We start from the raw sequence: 15,368 nt of genomic DNA, 5'->3' as shown, positions 1-15,368 counted from the left end.
ATTTCATGATGTTGATTGAGGGATAAATACCTGCCAAAACCCTTGGGATAACTCCCCATGTCTTCTCCAAAATAGTGCCAGGGGATGTTCGACATTCACCCTAGCTGGCAGGTATCAATGTCTCATCAGAGAGCCAGCACCTCTGACCCATCAGTACGCTACTCTCTACCTATTTATATCTCAAGACTGCACTCAGAGCCCTGCAACCGGATTGGGACCCCGACTCAAATGTTGAAGTAGCGTCCCAATGGAAACAAACAAGCCGGTCCATCTACCTGAAAAGTGCGCCAGTTGGGCATCAATGGGGCGACCGAGTTATTCTTTAATTACCAAACGATAAACAGGTCGCTGGCTGTGGAAAATCGCCCCCATTGGGTTTGGATCATAACTGACCAGACCTGAATAATGGATGGATGAAGATACTGGACTTCCATTGATAATCATGGACTATTCACACAGGAGGTTCTCTCAAGTGATTCAGTAAATGAAACACAGTGCATGATAGGATTCATTATAAGATTTCAAGAAGGGCAAAATGGGCATTTCATGTTCCACTCTGTTGTATGGAGTGAAAGCAAAACAGATAACAGTCGGCCGAGGTAACCTTATAAAACATGTTAAATTATCTAGCTGATCTGCACAACATTTCCCTGCAATTTTCTTCAGTGTTACCTCTTTCACTAAATCTTCGTACATCTGGATGGCACTTTCCCTGCTAAATGGCTCAATCAACTTTCCAGGAAATGGACCCATGCTACCAGTTGCCAGAATAAGATGAGAGTAATGTATGACCTTTAAAACACAATAAAAGACAACACATTAATTGAAAAGGTAACGTGTGATATTCAGCTTCAAAACCAATAAAAATACTTGATACATCACCTTATTAGTTACCTAAAGGTCACAAATCTCATTCTCATTTTGAATGTGCTTACCTCCCCATTATCCATAATAACATCTTGTTCTTCTAAATCAATATCACTGACTTTGCCTTGTTTGAAGTTGCTTTTAAACGTCGCATCGTATCCTATGAATGTTTTTTCTGCAAATCCTAATTTAAAAAAAAACACACATGCTATGAAAAATAAGTTACTTTGGAATAGAACAAAGTACGGACTGAGGAAAAGTCCTCCACTGCACCACAGTTATTGCTTAAAAGGACTCACGCACAGTTCAACAAAACAACTTGCATTTATGAATCCTGTTGATGTTCAATGCGAGGGTATCCCAAATCACAGGAGGGAAATTTGGAACGCCGGTCCGTAGCAATTTATTTTTGTGATTTGAAAAAATGTGAGGAAAGAGATTAAACCCGATGTGGAAAGTGGTCAGTTTTGTTGTAAATTATCCAAGTAACTAAATGTTTATTAACCTTTAAAACACAAGAAAGGCAACAGTAAAGAACATCATTTACAATTACTTTAATTACTTAAAGTACCCCCCAATCCAATCTCCTATCTACTTTCCAAAACTCCAAGAATACACGTTCCCCAAAACAACATCCCATTGGGTTAACACTGTGAGCCAAATCCAGCATATAATTACCACACAAGACCTGTAGCTTGCTTTTCGGAAACCTTTCTTCTCATTTAGAGTAGAATTCCTGGGGCAGCTTTCTGTTGCTGTTGGCATAACAACGTGTCTCCCTCCAAGAGAAAAAACAACTGTTTGCAAAACTGGATGTGACTATGTTCTAGACCACTGGTCTGCTAGACTCCACTTTACTTAACAAAGCATTGGTTTCACCCTCAGTCCTCAAGTGCATGTACATCTTTACAATTCTCAACTTTTCATTTAATTCCGACCTTCGAACACTTCACAGTATCATAGGAGAATAAATAAATTGGGGGGGGGGGGGGATGGATTTCTAAATAAGGCGAAAAATCTACAGTTAAACATCCAACAGCAATGATATTTGTGACATTTCAAACTGACCTTAAAATACCACCATTTAAACTCCAGGATGTTAATCTGAAATTTAAATTGACATAATTCAGGGGCAGTTGCATTAATGATGAAACTCCCAATGCTGAGAAGCCTTGCGTATCCACGGCAATCTGATTACGTGAACCCGACACTTGCTCTCTGTTTCAGTGGGATTCTGTGCTGAGATCATTGGGAAATTGGTTGGGACCTGGTTGGGGCACTGGGATTGCCTTGTCCCAGTGTTTCCAACATCGCACTGTTGGGGTGGAGCCAGCATTCATTCCTCGGGTGGGACCCGGTTTATGACCGGTGTGGGTTACACCAGAAACACCAACCTGATCTCAGCAGATGTGGTTGCCCACCTGAGAATGCGAACAGGTTGAGGGCCTGGATTTTTTTATTCTAAGGTCAGGATTTGTGTAGGTTTGAATTATACCCTTTTGTATCTTGATTCCTCCATGAAGAAGGTAACCCATCGGGGACCCTCGACCCAGAGCTACTAACTACCATCAATGTTTCTATGATCTTTGCAGGGGGAAATAGGGTTGGGGCCTTAAATGTTGAAGGCAGGCTTGTGGAGTCCTACTATAGAAGCCCATGAAATTTGGTATGGTCAATATTGGGGTATGCAGATTTTCAAAAGACAAAATCAGGACCCATTGAAAAGCCTGGGGAAGGCGGAACTCCCTGATAATTGATATGTTGGGTGACCAATGGCAGGAGTTTGGGAGAGGGCAGTTGAAGGTACGGGGTCACGGGATGACAATGACATCTCCTGGAGTGTGTCCAACTAGAATATCTTGTACGTAGATTGCAAATAACCGCTGGAACACTATGCCGTCTACAGTACATTGGAGGTCACAGCAGAAGATTTGCCTCTTCTCTGTTCAACAATGGAATCTCAGCTCACAGTAATGGAATCAGTCGTGGAGAAAGACTGGGCTTCGTAACAGCTATCTTTAATGATCGGGTATCTTGATAATGTTGGCAGTTCGGGTTGGACATGTCATTGTCATCCCACTTCGGACTAATTGCAACGTTTCGGTCGCGATTTCCTGGCCTCCTCGCGCCTGACTTGGTTTCGCGACGAGCCCATTGAATCTTGCGAGAGGCTTCCCGCCAGATTCAACCGAGCCTTGCCGGACGTCACGATCTGGACCTCACCCGCACTGGGTGAGATCCAAATCAGAATATTTAAATGAGACATTAGACTCATTTTGATATGCATGTGCTGGACTCTCCTGGTGCCCAGGAACTTACGGCCTGACGTGAGGCCTCAACTGGGTGCCATTTAGCCCTAGTCCACACAAACGTGGACTAGGCGTCTGGACTTGAGGCATTCAAGTCAGGTGACCCTGACCTATACAAGAAAGCCAGATATGATCTAAGGAGATCCATCAAAGATGCCAAAAGTCAGTACCGGACCAATCTCGAGTCCCAGGCTAGCCACACGGACCCCCCGCCGACTCTGGCAAGGTCTGCAAGACATAACGGGCTACAAGATGACGGCATGTAAAATTGTCAGCTCCAAAGCACCACTCCCTGATGAGCTCAACGCATTCTATGCACGCTTTGAGCAAGAGGTCAGCAAGAGCAAGCCCTCCACCCCAGAAGCCTCGGATTAACTTGTATCTGAGATCACCACTGCAGATGTCAGAGCAGCCTTCTCGAAGGTCAACCCACGGAAAGCCACTAGCCCGGATGGGGTACCCGGACGGGCACTCAGGTCTTACGTGGATTTGCGGGGTATTTGCGGACATCTTCAACCTCTCTTTACAACAATCTGAGGTCCCTATCTGTTTCAAGAAGACGACCATCATCCCTGTACCAAAAAAAAGCCAAGCAGCGTGTCTTAATGACTATCTTCCAGTGGCTATCTGACATCGATCATCATGAAGTGCTTCGAAAGGTTAGTCATGGCACGAATCAACTCCAGCCTCCCGGATTGCCTTGATCCACTACAGTTCGCCTACCACTGCAACAGGTCCACAGCAGGCACCATCTCCAGGGCCCTGCACTCTACCCTGGAACACCTAGATAACAAAGAAACCTATGTCAGACCCCTATTTATCGACTACAGCTCAGCCTTCAACACCATCATTCCTACGAAACTCATCTCCAAACTCCGTGGCTTTGGCCTCAGCTCCTCCCTTTATGACTGGATCCTGAACTTTCTAACCCACAGGCCACAATCAGTAAAGCTAGGCAACAACACCTCCTCCACGATCATCCTCAACACCGGTGCCCCACAAGGCTGTGTACTCAGTCTCCTACTATACTCCTTATACACCTATGATTGTGTGGCCAAATTCCCCTCCAACTCAATTTTCAAATTTGCTGAATCACCACCGTAGTGGGTCGGATTTGAAACAATGATGAGACAGAGTACAGGAATGATATAGAGAATCTGGTGAACTGGTGCGATGACAATAATCTCTCCCTCAATGTCAACAAAACGAAGGAGATTGTCATTGACTTCAGGAAGCATTGTGGAGAACATGCCTCTGTCTACATCAATGGGAACAAAGTAGAAAGGGTGGAGAGCTTCAAGTTTTTAGGTGTCCAGATCAACAATAACCTGTCCTGGTCCCCCCATGCTGACACTATAGTTAAGAAAGCCCACCAACGACTCTACTTTCTCAGAAGACTAAGGAAATTTGACATGTCAGCTACGACACTCACCAACTTCTACAGGTGCACCATAGAAAGCATTCTTTCTGGTTGTATCACAGTTAGTATGGATCCTGCTCTGCCCAAGACCGCAGGAAACTACAGAAGGTCATGAATGTAGCCCAGTCCATCACGCAAACCAGCCTCCCATCCATTGACTCTCTCTATAATTCCCGCTGCCTCAGAAAGGCAGTCAGCATAATTAAGGACCCCACGCACCCCGGACATACTCTATTCCACCTTCTTCCGTCAGGAAAAAGATACCAAAGTTTGAGGTCACGTACCAACCGACTCAAGAACAGCTTCTTCCCTACTGCCAGCAGACTTTTGAATTAAGTTGTATTAAGTTGATCTTTTCTCCACACCTTGCTATAACTGCAACATTATATTCTGCAGTCTCTCCTTCCTTCCCTATGTACGGTATGCATTGTTTGTACAGCATGCAAGAAACTATACTTTTCACTGTATACTAATACATGTGACAATAATAAATCAAATCAAACAGGCGTAACAGCACCTGAGGGGTTTCCAAGGCCATTGGAGACCCCTTGTGGCCAGGGACAGGGCAGGGTGGCACTATGGCTCCCCTTTGGCACCTGGGCACCTTGACATTGCCAGCCTGCCACCTGGTCTCCAGGGTGCCCGTGTGCCATTGACAGGCTGGCAGTGTGCCAAATTGGGTGGCATGGCCAGGGGTCGGGACCTGAGGGGGACCATGCCCATGAAAGGGAGGATGAGGGGGGTATGAAGGGTGAGGGGGAAAAGGGAGGGTTTGAAGGGGCCTCATAAATGTTGGGGGGATGAAGGGCGGGTGTATGAAAGGGGGGGGGCAAGATGGGTAGGCCTGAAAAAGTGCTGCCCTCAGCGCCCCAATAGAAGGGTGTCCTCAGTTGGGGGGTGTGGGGTAATGTCCTTGTGTGCGGGGTGTGGTGACATTGTCCATAGGTGAGAGGGTGTGGAGGACCCTCAAGCTTACTTAAAGATCGGCACCTCCTTCCAAAATGGCGGCCCAATGTCTGAGGAGCCGGTCTCTCTGGCGGGTGCAGCTCCCCACTCCTGAAGAAATTTCGAAGTGTGGGCTGGACCAGGGAGAAACTCCTCAAGCCCCCAAATATGACTAATTGTGGTAGAATACCGGTGTGGATTTCACCCCAAAACCCACCAAAATGACACATAGAAATGCTTTTGGTTGAATTCCACACTTCATTTATTAAACACGATTATTTCAAAAAGGGAGTTCAAATTTCAAATGGCAAGTTGTGCTGTTAAATATGTCATGAATCTGCCTGGAGTCAGCAGTAGACAGTATCAAAGGATTACATAGATTACATAGAATTTACAGTGCAGAAGGAGGCCATTCGGCCCATCGAGTCTGCACCGGCTCTTGGAAAGAGCATCCTACCCAAGGTCAACACCTCCACCCTATCCCCACAACCCAGTAACCCTACCCAACACTAAGGGCAATTTTGGACACTAAGGGCAATTTAGCATGGCCAATCCACCTAACCTGCACATCTTTGGACTGTGGGAGGAAACCGGAGTACCCGGAGGAAACCCACGCACACATGGGGAGGATGTGCAGACTCCGCACAGTCAGTGACTCAAGCCAGAATCGAACCTGGGACCCTGGAGCTGTGAAGCATTTGTGCTATCCACAATGCTACCATGCTGCCCTTATCCATGTCTTCTTACAGCCTTACAGCCAAGAGCCAAGGAAGTGCAGAAAACCTTTGTGGCAGCAATTTTACAATATCTTCGCTGGATCAGGAAAAGGACGATTCCCAGATTGGAGTATCATCCCTGTATTGTGTGGTAACTAATAATTGGGCAGTACGGTAGCACAAGTGGATAGCACTGTGGCTTCACAGCGCCAGGGTCCCAGGTTCGATTCCCCGCTGGTTCACTGTCTGTGTGGAGTTTGCACGTTCTCCCCGTGTCTGCGTGGGTTTCCTCCGGGTGCTCCGGTTTCCTTGCACAGTCTAAAGACGTGCAGGTTAGGTGGATTGGCCATGATAAATTGCCCTTCGTGACCAAAAAGGTTAGAAGGGGTTATTGGGTTACAGGGATAGTGTGGAAGTGAGGGCTTAAGTGGGTCCGTGCAGACTCGATGGACCGAATGGCCTCCTTCTGCACTGCATGTTCTATGTGCTAACTGCAGCTGCTTATTCAATTTGGATGTTGTTTGGGGAACAAGGGAAGACTTACAGAGTTTAGGCATCATAGATATATTTTGTAACAAGGGGTATATTCTATAGAAACCCCTCCGGAATCCCGCCCGAGATCAATGTATTTTTCCATTGTCGGCATCTCGCCTGTGGTGTTCTTGTAGCGGGTGGGGTGGAGGAATCCAGCCCTGCGTGTTTAATAATTCATACACCTTTATTGCGTGCAAGTAGAGTAGTCTTGTTTGTGTGTATTTGTCTTTTCTTTACTTTAACAAAGAGTCTTTAATAATTGTTAGCCGATGACTGGGTTGTTTACTCTCACTGCTGTTTCACTTGTGTCCTCATACCAAAACAAAATAAATCTTTCCACCCACACGAACCGGTGTTCCAAGTTGGGACACCCTCACAGATAACGTCAGCGTGCTTTGTGACAAATTATACAAATTAGAATTATAAACCGAAATTGAGAGAACTATGATTCACTGTTATGACCAGGGCCACGCTCAGAATGAAATGGATTGAAGACCCCCCATTTCTCCTTTTTCGAATAGATATTTTGCAGAGATCTGATGTCCCCATTCCTGCCAGCCAGATTCTCTATTTGCCATTGCCTCCTGCTTTCTATTTCTAACCACTTTTCAGAACCAGGAAGTTAATTGCCACGAGCTTTAATCTTCCACGGAAGCCATGCAGGCTGAATTCAATTGAGCAACTTTGAAAATGCAAGTGGATTATACCTACCTGTACAATCACAGGGACAAGGCTTATTAATGAATTCTTAAAATAATTAAATCGTCAGGCAAAAATGATTGCTTCTAAAATCATGCTGATCAGCCCTGATAGTCTCAATGTTCTTTGGAACATTGCTGGGACAGTGACATACTCTTGAATATATTTCCCAGTACCAACATCAGACTAGAACATAGAGCATACAGTGCAGAAGGAGGCTATTCGGCCCATCGAGTCTGCACTGACCCACCTAATCCCTCACTTCTACCCTACCCCGTAACCCAATAACCCCTCCTCACCTTTTTTTAGACACTTAGGGCAATTTAGCAAGGCCAATCCACCCAACCTTGTAACCTGCACGTCTTTTGACTGTGGGAGGAAACCGGAGCACCCAGAGGAAACCCACGCAGACATGGGGAGAACGTGCAGACTCCGCACAGACAGTAACCCAGCGGGGAATCGAACCTGGAACCCTGGCGCTGTGAATTCATAGTGCTAGCCACTTGTGCTACCGTGCTGCCCTTAAAGGACTAGAATTCCTTAATTCACAGATCACACATTTTTCCATGCCCGTATAATTTGCATCCCATTGTTTTCAGCAGTGTGGAGCTCTTAAAAATATTCATGAGAAGCTTGGCTACGAGCCCATTTCTTTCATACATACGGCGAGGAACAGAAACATATAAGGAAAGCATTAAAATGTGCAGCCAATGAAAGCTACAGATATGACTTCAAAGCCTGAAATAATTAATGCTTTGCCAATAAAACACTCAACTCACAGCGAATTGAACTCAAAGGCTCGCACTGCTTTGTATTTAGTTAGCCCTGATGTAGACCTTAACTTGCTGAAACCCACGGTAAACCATGGCCACAATAAATGTTGAGATTTAGGAATCATTCCCAGAAGGAAAAGGGAGAAGAAACTGGGAAATGGTTGATTGACTGGTCCAAACTGGTCTTGTATACATTGAAATGGAACTCTAGTTTGGATCAGTACCAGTAATTTCCCAAATTTTACCCGTCTGGGTTATTTTCATCTGATTTACCTTTCTGTACCGATGCCCTAAGTGCCCCCATGTTGTGATGGAAGGCATGTTTTATGTCGATCAGTGTGTAAGGGATCCTGTAGTATGATAACTGCTTAGCTGCAGCAACGCCGCCGAAACCGCCACCGACAATGACAACGTGGTCGGCATCGCTGATAGTCAGTTTCGCTCCCATGGTGTCTGTTGAAAGGAGAAAAATGTATCAAAATGGAAGTATCAAAAAAAAGGCTGTCATTTATCCATCACTTTTCATAACATTGTGATACCAAAAGCACTTTATAATGAATGAAGACTATTTGTAGTGTAAATCCCTGTTGCCTTGTAGTAAATGGGGCAACCAAGTTTTGCTTAGAAAGATGTGGTAAACAGCAATGTGACAATGCCCAGAAGTTAGCTGATGGATAGAAAATATTGGCCAGGGAACCAGGATAACTTTTTTGCTTCTCTTTTATATTGCGCCATGAGATCTTTAACACTCATGGTTTGACACAGAACAAAGAAAAAGTACAATGAACAGTATAGCACAGGCACAGGCCCTTCGGCCCTCCAAGCCTGTAACGGTCATGATACCAACCTTGGCCAAAAACCTCAGCACTTCCTAGTACCGTATCCCTCTATAGCCACCTGTCCATGTACATCTCATCAAAAAGACAGTACCTCCAACAAGGCAGCACTCTCTCAGCACTGCATAGGAGTGTCAGCCTTGATTATGTGCCCAGGACTCTGAAATGGGACATCAACTCATCCAGAGGTGAGCTTGTTAATCACGAAGCTACAGATTATTCACAGAAGCAATGCAATGGTTGCTTCCAGGCATTTGAGATTCATATCAAATTATGGCAATAATACAGGATAGAAAAGTACCTATTGTGTAACGGCTGCGATTCTCTGTTCTGGAGCTGGAGTGCTCCCGCCAGTGGAGAATCGGGACTGGTCTCCGCTGGGGCTGGGAGTGGGGCCCAGGTGCGAATCTCCCTCCATAACTACACAAATATATGAAAGGGGAAGAGCTCGCTGGATTCTGTCGGAACCCTGGCATCGAACCGCCGTTTCGAATGGACAGCTTTATCCCGAGGTCCAAGTTGACCCCTACCCAAGGCAAGGCAAATCTGCCCCCCACCCCTCCAGGCTGACAATCAGAGGTACCCCCCCCCCCCCCCCCCCCCCCGCCCAATCAACTGATTGTATAATTTCTAGAAAACAACCTCACTGCCCGGAAAATTGAATTTTTACGTGTGTGGAATCTCAGTCTTTCAGAAGTGTTTGATATTTAATAATTAAAAATATCTGTTCTGTTCATCTCCCTCTCTTAATCACACTTTTATTTTCCAATCTTTATTTCATTTTCTATACATGATTTAAATCTAATTCATGCTTCCTGCTTTGGACCCTGCATGTTTCAGGGGAAATTCTTCAGCCTGATTGGTTGGAATGCCTCAGTGTTTCCTGCCTGCTGAGAAATGCCACGGATCCTCTGTAGAGGATGTCTGACGACAGCAAATTTCCTCTCGAAAGCCCACAAGAACTGTACGGGCAGCCGTCAGTGGCGAGCTCTGTTCCCTCGTTGCTGACTGATGAACCTTCACTGGGTTCCCCAACAACAGGTAGGTGTGAGCTGGGGACACTGCTGGAAAATCCAAATGGTGCTGTAGCAGGACTGCTGCTAAAGGGGCTAGAGAGCAGCCACACCGGGGTGGGAAGCCTCCTGTCTGTCTCTCACAGAAGACTTTGGTTGAGACTACTACCTTTGATGTGGCTGCTCTGGGGAGTAGTGTTGAGGGGTGGACAGGAATGACACGAGCCGCAGGCCTGTCACCCTCTGTTAGCTGTGTTGGTGAAGTTAAAACTAAGACACAGCAGCTTACCTTCCTGGGAGAGAGTTTGTTGACTTAGTTCACAGTCAACACTCCTCCAACCCCTGCCTAGTGTCCTGGCTATCCCCGTTTATAGGTACACAAGTACCCATCACCCATTCAACAATGTCACTGTCATTAAACCTCAACAATATGATTAATAAGACATTAACAGTCTCCGCCCATCTGGCATTAATTTGCACATGGCAGGCAAAGAAGGATTGAAGTTGGGCTGCCCCCCCAGCAGGTAATATTTAAGGAAGTGTTGCTGCAACTCTACAAGGCCACACCTGGAGTACTGTGCACAGTTCTGGTCCCATTATTTGTGGAAAGATGTAGCGGCATTGGAGGCAGTTCAGAGGAGATTCACTAGGTTGATTCCACAGATGAGGAGTTTGCCATATGAAGAGAGATTGAACAGTTTAGGCCTATACTCACTAGTGTTTGGAAGAATGAGGGGAAATCAAAATGAGGTATAAAAGATGACAAAAGGTGTGGATAAAGTAGAGGTGGAGTAGATGCTTCCTCTTGTGGGGCATTCTAGAACAAGAGGTCATAATCTTAGGCTAAGAGGTAGCAAATTTAAAACAAAGGTGAGGAGGAACTACTTCTGTCAAAGAATCTGTGGAATTCGCTCCCCCAGAGTGCGGTGGATGCTGGGACAGTGAGCAAGTTCAAGGAGAAGTTAGGCAGACTTTTAATTGTAAATGGGTTGAAGGGTTAGGGTGAATGGGCAGGACGGTGGAGTTAAAGCCAGGATGAGCTCAACCATGACTGAATGGCGGGGCAGACTCCATAGGCCAAATGGCCTAATTCTGCTCCTATATATCTTATGTTGTGTATTTATCTACAGAACCCGTCTAGAACAGGCCAGTTTAGCACAGTTGGCGGGACAACTAGTTTGTGATGCAGAGCGAGACCAGCAGCGCGGGTTCAATTCCCGTATCGGCTGAGGTTATTCATGAAGGCCCCGCCTTCTCAACTTTGCCCCTCGCCTGACGTGTGGCGATCCTCAGGTTAAATCACCACCAGTCAGCTCTCCCCCTCAAAGGGGAAAGCAGCCTATGGTCATCTGGGTCTATGGCGACTTTACATTACCACAGACTAAGTGCTTTATTTATATTTTGAGCAGTGCAGCTTTGATTTCTACTTAAATCTGTACAATACCAGAAAGTGTTCAAACTTACCAATTTAAGATTTACGTTTGCTTGTGTCGTTGATGGGGATATATTTCTGCATATGTCTAAAAAGGAAAACAACATTAATTACCAGCCATTATTTCTTTCCAATATATTGAACCGGGAAAGAGAGAAAGCTTGCAGCAATCTGTCAGTGTTAGTGGAATTCCTGGTTCAGATCCATACAATACAGCGAGTGAAACCTGCAGCATTGGAGGTTTCAAATCTACCCACTGGTTCACAGACGGAAGCACCCACTTCATGTGTTGCAACAGGACGACAAATAAATGCCCAGGACTGCCGGTAACTGGAAACTAGATTAGCAGTGCAGCAAGGAACAGGAAGTTATGCTGATAGCTCAGTGTGAGTGAAGATCCGGAACAAATGAAGAAACATGGCTTTGGCTACAAATTTCCCCGATACTTTATCCCTTTCACTGCAATATTAAGATCCAAAATGTGCAAAAGTGTAGTTCGCAGTCACGTTGAATGTAGAATCAGCGAAAGGAGAATGTGAGGACAGAAGGTGTGAGGTCTATTTTCTTTTTTTTTAATTTAAAAAATAAATTCCAATTAAGGTCCAATTTAGTGCGGCCAATCCACCAACCCTGCACATCTATGAGGGTGAGATCCATGCAGACACAGGAAGAATGTGCAAACTCCATATGGACAGTGACCCGGGCCGGGATCGAACCCGGGTACTCAGCGCCGTGAGGTGGCAGTGCTAACCACTGCGCAGCCATGTCTATTTTCTAACAAGGTCTGTTGTCCCATTCCTGTGATGTTTGGCCCTTTATTTGTCCAGCATTTTAGAGTTGATTGGAATAATCCAATTCCCTGACGGATCTATGTTTTCAGTAGAATCATGGAATGGTTATGGCACAGGAAGAGGCCATTGAGGTTGTGTCAGCTCTCTGCAGGACGATCATGCAAGTGACACTTCCCACTCTTTGCCCTGCAGTTCTTTTTTCTTTTCAGGAATATATCTCATTCCCCTTCGAAAGCTATGATTGGACCTTCCTCCACCACACTCTTCGGCAGTGCATTATCTTAACCCACTTGAACTTTCATCACATTTTTCCTCATTTCTCCTATGGCTCTTCTGACAATCGCCTTGGATCAGTGTCCTCTGGTTTTAGATCTGTCGACCAATGCGAACAGTTTCTCTCTCTCTTCTCTGTCTAGACCCCTCAGGATTTTGAAGACCTCCATTAAATCTCCTCTCTACTTTGAGGAGAACGAGCCCAGCTTCTTCAACCTATCAACGTAGCTGCAATTTCCTTTCCCTGGAACTGGTCCCGTGTACCTCTTTTGCACTCAAAAGGCCTTCTGAGAAAATACCGCAGGTGCAGGAACTTTTTCAAAATCCTGATGAAAGGTCCGTTTCTCTATCCACAGATTCTGCCAGATCTGCTGAATATTTCCAACATTTTACTTTATATCTAAAACCTTCACATCCTGCTTAAAGTGCGCTGCCCAGAATGGGGCACAGTACGGCAGTTCTGGCCAAACCACTGCTTCATAAATCACAGAACCCCTACAATGCAGAAGGATGTCATTCAGCACGTTCAGTCTGCACCCACCCTCTGAAAGAGCAACCTACATAGGCCCACTCTCCTGCCCCCTTCTCCGGAACCCAGTAATCCCACCTAACCTTGTGGACACGAAGGGGCAATTTAGCGTGGCCAATCCACCGAACCCGCACATCTTTGGAGTGTGGGAGAAAACTGGAGCACCCGGAGCAAACCCACGCAGACAGGGGGAGAACGTGCAGACTCCGCACAGTCACCCAAGGTCGGAATCAAACCCGGGTCTCTGCCTCTGTGAGGCAGCAGTGCTAACCACTGTGCCACCAGTTCATCCTAACTTCCTCACCTTTGTATGTTTTGCCTCTATTTTTAGAAGTGCTGGATCCTGTATGGCTTTTTTAACTTCTTTATCAGCCTGCCCTACTGATGTGTTATCTGTGTTGGTCTAACATCGACTGCAACTGGATGCAGTAAAATGAGAAACAGGCTTCCGACACAAGAGATGGTCGCACACTGTTTTATTGAACCTGCTGATTGCTGTACATAATCTGCTGTGTGTTGACACTCTATTAACCTAACTGATAACCTCTTACTGGCTTGACCAGACTAGCACTCTGTCACATGGTGATGATGTTCATTGGCCTGTGCACTGCGACTATCTCCCTAACCGTGTCCTGTGAGAGAGGGAGAGCCTTAATGCCCTGTGGGCTTTATAATGGTAGTGTCCTGTCTGGTGATTGGTTGTTCTGTGTCGTGTGTGTTCATTGTTATCCTGTGTGTCAATCACTGCCTGTCTGCATCTCATGATATACACGAGTGGATATTATGCTGCCTACCACCTTCAATTACCAGTGCACCGATGCAAATAAAGGTAAAAGCATTTCAATACAGGGTCTGGTTCAGTGAATGACTGGCTCCAGATGCATCAAGTTAACTCATTTACTGATCCAAAGTGCTTTACAGGCAATGAAATACTTCTTAAGTTTAGCCCCTGTTGTAGTCTAGTGTTGAGGTCTTCTACATCCACCCGAGTAGGCAGGTGGGGCTATGGCTTAATGCCTCACCCAAAAGACATCGCCTCGGACTGTGCAGCACTTCCTCAGTATCGCACTGTAGTGCTAGTAAAATTGGATGCACTTGCACAGAGCTGTGACAGGCAAAATGAGCCAAATGGCCATCTTCTGGGCAATTCTCTGATATTGGGAGAACTGCAGGGTAATCGTTTATGGTTGTCACTATTCTAGCTCCAACAACAGCATTGAATGCTGGCTGTCTTTGGCTGAAGCACACTCTGTTCCAAACACAGCCTGGCCTCTCTCAACCCGCAGTATCATCAAGCACAACATCGCCTCTATGTCCTCAGGAAACTCAGGAATTTCGGCATGTCCACATTAACTCTTACCAATTTTTACAGGTGCACCGTATAGGGCTGGTTTAGCTCAGTGGGCTAGACAGATGGTTTGTAATGCAGAACAAGGCCAGCAGCGCAGGTTCAATTCCCGACCAGCTTACCCGAACATGCGCCGGAATGTGGCGACTTGGGGCTTTTCACAGTAACTTCATACTTGTGACAATAAAAGATTATTATTATTATTAGAAAGCATTCTATCTGGCTGCATCACGGCCTGGTATGGTAACTGCTCAGCCCAAGACCATAAGAACACCAGCCAGTCCATCACGCGAACCCGTCTCCCATCTATTGGCTCTGTCTACACCTCCCGCTGCCTTGGGAAAATGGGCAGCAAAATCAAAGACCTCTCCCCGCACCGGGCTTACTCACTCTTCCAACTTCTTCCATCGGGCAAGAGATACAAAAGTCTGAGAACACGCACGAAAAGATTTAGAAACAGCTTCTTCCCTGCTGTTACCAGACTCCTAAATTACCCTGTTATGGACTGATGGACTTATGGACGGATCTGATCTCTTCACGCATCTTCACCCGATGCCTGTGTCTATGTATTTACATTGTGTATTTTATGTTTGCCCTGTTACCTATTTTATTTTTGTGCACAGAATGGTGTGTCTGAGCTGCACGCAGAACAGTACTCTTCACCGTACTCTTCACCGTACCTCGGTACACGTGGCAATAAACCAATCCAATCCAATCCAAGCAATAAGGTGAACCTGCTCGTGACTGAGTAATGATTCCTGCCTCTCAGAGACAGTCCGCAGCATTGCTTCTTTTTCTCCGCACTTGGTTTTTCTGTCAAAAAGCAGCCAGCCAGAGGATACTGGGAAGTTCAGGGTGAGGCGCAGTTTTAATGCAGGGGCAA

At 45.9% G+C, this 15,368-nt stretch overlaps 1 protein-coding gene across 6 annotated transcripts in view; it reads right to left on the bottom strand.

Moving 5' to 3' along the window:
• Positions 1 to 15,368, bottom strand: part of LOC119956112 (ferroptosis suppressor protein 1-like) — a 66,214-nt gene that overhangs the window by 27,264 nt on the left and 23,582 nt on the right. For all 6 annotated transcript variants that reach the window (XM_038782983.1, XM_038782984.1, XM_038782982.1 and 3 more), the window contains exons 2-5: positions 11,577 to 11,632; positions 8,537 to 8,716; positions 936 to 1,051; positions 673 to 792 (exon numbers count right to left, since the gene is read on the bottom strand). In XM_038782983.1, coding sequence (XP_038638911.1) covers positions 673 to 792; positions 936 to 1,051; positions 8,537 to 8,711 — 411 coding nt within the window. In that variant the 5' untranslated portion in view covers positions 8,712 to 8,716; positions 11,577 to 11,632. The remainder of the gene's footprint in view (positions 1 to 672; positions 793 to 935; positions 1,052 to 8,536; positions 8,717 to 11,576; positions 11,633 to 15,368) is intronic.

This window comes from Scyliorhinus canicula, chromosome 22 (genome assembly GCF_902713615.1).
Source record: "Scyliorhinus canicula chromosome 22, sScyCan1.1, whole genome shotgun sequence".
NCBI classification, from domain to species: Eukaryota; Metazoa; Chordata; class Chondrichthyes; order Carcharhiniformes; family Scyliorhinidae; genus Scyliorhinus; species Scyliorhinus canicula.
Note: the sequence above shows the minus strand (reverse complement) of the source record. Positions and strands in the feature narration are given on the sequence as shown.